This window comes from Natrix helvetica, assembly GCF_964273705.1.
Source record: "Natrix helvetica genome assembly, chromosome: 10".
In the NCBI taxonomy this organism is placed as follows: Eukaryota; Metazoa; Chordata; class Lepidosauria; order Squamata; family Natricidae; genus Natrix; species Natrix helvetica.
Window position 1 is genome coordinate 13,280,210 of NC_138561.1, and position 6,000 is coordinate 13,286,209.

The following is a 6,000-nucleotide window of genomic DNA, read 5'->3' on the forward strand; positions in this document are numbered from 1 at the left end:
GTCATCTATAAAAGATGTCTGCATGACATAACCCCGCAAAACATACATAGAGAAACATGTCAAATGAAATACCATGAAATTTAACCTATAAGCACACCTGAAAGGCATCTCCCTCCCCCCCCTCCCCCCCCCCCTGTCAAGGCAAAATTTCAAGAACAAGATTAAGAAATAGTACGCATCCATATATCACTGGTGGAGTATTAAGAACATTATTGTTGGGGTCAATATGCTGACTCTATAAACCACTTAAGAGGGCTGTAAAGCACTGTGAAGTGGAATATACCGTATTTATCGGCGTATAACACGCACTTTCCCCCCCGAAAAATAGGGGGCAAATGATGTATGCGTGTTATACGCCGATATACGCCAGGCGATATACGCCAGGTGCACAGAAAAGGATCACGGAGCGCTTCGCCCCAAAAGCAGCTGCTTTTCTGTGCGCCTGGCGTTTAAAACATCCGGCTATCTATCTAAACGCCAGGCGCACAGAAAAGGATTGCTGAGCGCTTCGCCCCAACAGCAGCCGTTTAGATAGATAGCCGGATGTTTTAAACGTCAGGCGCACAGAAAAGCAGCTGCTTTTGGGGCGAAGCGCTCCGCGATCCTTTTCTGTGCGCCTGGCGTTTAGATAGATAGCCGGATGTTTTAAACGTCAGGCGCACAGAAAAGCAGCTGCTTTTGGGGCGAAGCGCTCCGCGATCCTTTTCTGTGCGCCTGGCGTTTAGATAGATAGCCGGATGTTTTAAACGCCAGGCGCACAGAAAAGGATCGCGGAGCACTTCGCCCCAAAAGCAGCTGCTTTTCTGTGCGCCTGGCGTTTTAAACATCCGGCTATCTATCTAAACACCAGGCGCACAGAAAAGGATCACGGAGCGCTACTCAGCGGGGTGTGGGCGAGAGGAGGAGAGAATGGATGAGCCGTCTCTCCTCTCCCAGACACCCGACTAAAACACTTTCTTTCGCCCGTGGAAGAGCTCGGGCGGGCGAAAGGAAGCGCTTTAGACAGCGGGGTGTGGGTGAGAGGAGGAGAGACTGGATGAGCCGTCTCTCCTCTCCCCGGACTCCCGACTAAAAGTTAATAAAAAAAAGGAAGGAGGGAAGGATGGAACTGGAAGGGAGGCAGGGAAGGAGGGAGGGAGAAAGGAAGGATAGGAGGATAGGGAAAGAGGAAAGAAGGCAGGCAGGCAGAAGGGAGGGAGGTGCAAGGAAGGAAGGAAGCATAGATAAGCAGGAGGGAAAGAAGGCAGGCAGGCAGGAGGAAAGAGGAAGGAGGGAACTGGAAGGGAGGCAGGAAGGAAGGGAAGGAGGAAGGGAGGGTGGAAGATAGTAGCAGTGAAAGCAGCAGTGTTCATAGTTGCTTTTACTGTCCTTTTACATTATTTACCTTATAAGTGGTAATAATATTAATAAAAAAAAGTTCTGAGCTACCCTTATTTTGCTTCAAAGTTCTTTATTTGAAATTTAAATTTTTTTCCTGAAATTTCCCTCTTAAAATGAAGGTGCGTGTTATACGCCTGTGCGTGTTATACGCCGATAAATATGGTAAGTACTATTGCTATTACAGCTGCGCAGTGCTAAAAGTTTATTCTACCATTACTCTTCTGGTAGGGCCACATTGCAGCAATTTTGGGCCATTCCCTTGCAACAGGCATATTCCTACAATAGATCCACTTTTCAGAGCAGAGCAATTCACAAAAAGCAGATGATCCTCTTTGAGAAGTGATTCAAATATTGAAGACGTCACTGCAATAACATTATAGGGAGGGCACTAGTCCTTTGCTATTCTTTTATTTCCTTTAAATAGGTTTGATACTGGAAGAAGTGCCTTTGCCCTGTATCAGTGGGGGATGGAAATATTCCTCTTGTTGCGAGTGTGGTGGTGATATACAAACCATTAAATATATTGTGCAAGATTGGCCACAATGGGCATTCCCTGGTTCCCTAGATCTGCCTGAAGCAACGCCAGAGGTGATAGCCTGGATAGGTGAATTGGACCTCCAGTTATGAGGCCACTGCCACACACCCTTAGAAGTATTAGTTATAATTACATGGAGTGTGTGCGTGTATTTATTTCTCTTCTGTCATGTTCTCATCATACACATCATCATCATCATCATCCCTTTACTCACCTCCCCAGAGTAGCTGTATTTTCCTTTCAGAATTTGCCGATACAAACGGGTGCGGTTATCATCCTCAAAAGGCATAGTCCCACTTAGTAGGATGTACGAGATCACCCCGAGCGCCCACATGTCCACAGAGTTAGTGTAAGGCTTCCTGATCAAGATCTCTGGGGCAATGTACTCCGGGGTCCCACAGGTCGTCTTCATTAAGCAGTCATCTCCTTTCTTCCGAGCACTCGCCAGCCCGAAATCGGTGATCATGATTTTAGAGTCCATACCTGGGTGATAGTAGAGCAAGTTCTCGGGCTTCAAGTCTCTATGAGTTATGCCCAACGTATGCAAGTATTTAACCCCATCCAATACCATCTGTAGCACTCGGGTGGCATCTCTTTCTGTGAAAGACCCTTTGGCAATAATACGATCGAACAATTCGCCTCCGGTGGCCAGCTCCATGACCATGTAGACACGCTCCTGAGTCTCGAAAACTTCGATGAGCTGGATGATGTTGGTGTGCCGCACTCGGCGTAGCACGCACAGCTCCGATTCGCATACTTCTCTCCCCTCGCGGTATTTGGTCTCTATCAACTTGATTGCGTAAGGTTGCTTGGTAGCTTTGTGCTCCACTCGTACCACCCGGCTAAAGCTACCCCGGCCAATCAGAGCTTTGATGTCGTACTTGGCTGTCACTCGGGGATCAAATTTGGCTCGGTACTTTGCCACTCTGTTCTTGCGGGGCTCCTGCTGTTCCACATACGGATTGGTGTGACACGGAGGAGAAGGAATAGCAGGCTTGATGGCATCTCCATCACCTTTGATGAAATGTTTATATATGTCCGTTTTATAACCAGTGAAGGGCTCGACCTTTTTAACAAGATCCAATTGAACATCCTTGGGAGGCTCGGGAAGGACTTTGCTAGTCCCACAGCCCATCACTGAAGGGTACTAGTCATCCATCAAAATGGTCTCCCAGGATAGCCCCACAGCAACCATGCCTGGAACAATTCCAACCATTGCAACATCCCAAGATGATGCTGAAAAGGAAGAAAGAACAGTCAGTGTGTTGGCTCGGTTTATTTTTCCTGCATCTACAGCTTAATTCAAACATCAGGAACTTTTGAGAAATGTCAAAAATGCTGTAGTCAGATAACACCCGGTTTCTATGGCTAGAAAGCATTCGCGTTTCAGAGCTGAGGTGGCACAGTGTTCAGAGTGCAGTATTGCAGGCTACTTCAGCTGACTGCTAGCTGCAGTTTGGCAGTTCAAATCCCACCAGGCTCAAGGTTGACTCAGCCTTCCTTACTTCAGAAGAGGGTAAAATGAGGACCCAGATTGTTGGGGTCGCCTTGGTAACAGTTAGAAAGAGTTTGTAAAGCTTAAAAGATCAGGCTAGATGAAAGGATGGGGGAGCTGCCTGGGGCAGATGGATATTACTAAAATATAGGATCTCTCTGTATGTGTGTGAGAGAGAGTGAAAGTGAGTGAGTGTGTGTGTGTGTGTGTGTGTGAGAGAGAGAGAGAGAGAGAGAGAATGAATATAGGGTATGTCAGTTACACAAATATTAATACATTAACTCATAACTGTAATTATTATATGATAACACTTGTATTAAATATAATTGTAATAGTATAACCAAATAGTTTAAACTGGTTTAATTGGTTTTCTTATATTTTGGCCTATTTACATTTTATAGGTTATACTTATAGTTGAAAACAATCTCTATTTTAATACATTCATAGCCTCCCCCCCCTCTAATTCCTACCCATTGTCTCTACCACTCATAGAAACTGTTCCATGTCAGGTAATATTCTGAGTCTTCTTTATCCTTAATTTTAAAAGTTAACCTATCCATTTCAGAACACTCTAATTTTCCCCGAATTACTTCCTTGTGTGGCAGAGTATTTTCATTTTTCTAGCATTTGGCAAATATAATCCTTGCTGCTGTTAGTATATGCAAGCTAAATATATGATCCCTTTATTGTAACCCTCTGTTATTATTCCCAACAGATATCATTCCGGTTTCGAATCTATATTCTGTTTAGTTATCTCTTCCAGCCAATTATGTAATTTCTCCCAGTATTTTCTTCCTTTGCTGCACACCCACCACATGTGGTAGTATGTGCCTGAGGACATACTGCATTTCCAGCATTTTGTAAACAGGTTACTAAACATTTTTGTCAGTCTTGCTGGCAGTAGATGCCCCCTGTAGAACATTTTGTATAAAAATATATAGGATTTCTATATCTAAAAAATGAGAGAGCTAAATCTAGTCTTTTTTGTCCCCCAGTGGGGACCTCACCTTTCTCCTTTACTGCTATTTCCTATCCTGCCCCCTGAAGCTCTATATAGAATATAACAGAGTCGGAAGGGACTTTGAAGGTCTTCTAGTCCAACCCCTTGCTTAGGCAGGAAACCCTACACCACGTCATAGCTCAGCTTCCTTAAGTATTTCCTTTCCAGATGGTTTGGGATAACATGCCAGCTGGGAATTATGGGTCCTAGGACCCCAAACAACAACGGGCTGGGGGGCAACCAGCTGTCCAAAGGCGGCGCTGCGTTTCCCAGACCCCTCGCTGCCTGGCATGGAAAAACTCTGCCCGGGGGAGAAGGCGGCGGCCTGACGGAGGCCCGGACTCCTCAGGAGCGCTCGCCGGGGGCGACCGAAAACGGGCCTGGCACGCGGACCAGGTGGAAAACAAGCGCAGGCCCGGGAGGACCGAGTCGGCCGAGACCTTCCAGCCCAGCCCCGTCGAGGCCAGGCAGAGAAAGAGGAGCGGGGCGAGGAGCGGGGCGAGGGCCGGAACTCGCCGGGCCGTCCCGAAGGGACTCACCTCAACCCGCGGCAGGGAGGCCGCCGGGTCCAGCCCAAGCCCACAGGGGGTTCTGGCCTGGCCTGGCGCGGCCGTCATGACATCATCAACACGCGCGCTCGGGGAACACAACGCTAGGTACCGCAGGCCGCTTTCCTCTACTGTGATTGGACCAGACCAGCCGAGCGGGGGCGGGACTTTCCTTGGTCCTTAGAGAGGGAGGGAGGGAGGGGGAAGAGAGGAGGGAACAGTTGGCGACGGTTGCTAGGGAAACTTAAGCCCCGCCTGTAGAGGGCTGTCATTCTTCTTTTTTTGACCTGCCTTATCCATTTGCAAAATAGTTTTCTGTGTCGTTTGATGGACGTTGGTTTAAAACGCCTTTTTGAAAACCTGATTCTACTTCCCTTTTAAAAGAAACCTTGCAATTTCGGAATGAGTGGACGAACACTTTTTTTTTACTGTTTTAAACATTTGTATTGTTTGTTTGACCCAGATTATTGGGGGACAACATGCTAACATTGTAAACCGCTTAGAGAGGGCTGCAAAGCACTGTGAAGGGGTATATAAGTCTTAAATGCTACTGCTATTGTAACGGTTGCTTTATTTTGGGGAGGTATTATTTATAAATTTTATAAATTTTAAACCATCCAGAGCTAGGAATGTGAAATAGGCAGCTATTGAATGAATGAATGAATGAATGGACAACAAAAGGTAGAAAACAAAAACAACTGGGGGGGGGAATTAATTTGGATGCTGTGATATTAGGAAAATGCCATTTATTAGCCCAATAAATCTCTCTTTTAAAATAATTATGTTTGTGGCCATGCAGTCTTCATGATGGAAATCCTTCCTCTGATTTCTTTGAATTACAATGCCCAATTAACAGACCTCCTTTTTTTTTACATGTAGACTGTCTTATTTGTCTTTCAAAGATCATTGGCATCAGGTTGGCACCTGCCCTGCTTTAAATCCCTTGTTAGAATCCTTTTGATTGAGAGGAAGGCTTTATTTTTCCATACACTCCAGTTTGACATCCTTCCGTTAATTGATGCCGTGAATTTCTTTATGGAAA

At 46.0% G+C, this 6,000-nt stretch overlaps 1 protein-coding gene across 1 annotated transcript in view; it reads right to left on the minus strand.

Moving 5' to 3' along the window:
* The window catches only part of PSKH1 (protein serine kinase H1), a 27,331-nt gene extending 22,246 nt beyond the window's left edge, over positions 1–5,085 (minus strand). The window contains exons 1-2 of the mRNA XM_081963450.1: positions 4,950–5,085; positions 2,130–3,151 (exon numbers count right to left, since the gene is read on the minus strand). Of these exons, the coding sequence (XP_081819576.1) occupies positions 2,130–3,050 (921 nt within the window). The 5' untranslated portion in view covers positions 3,051–3,151; positions 4,950–5,085. The remainder of the gene's footprint in view (positions 1–2,129; positions 3,152–4,949) is intronic.
* Positions 5,086–6,000: the final 915 nt, after the last annotated feature.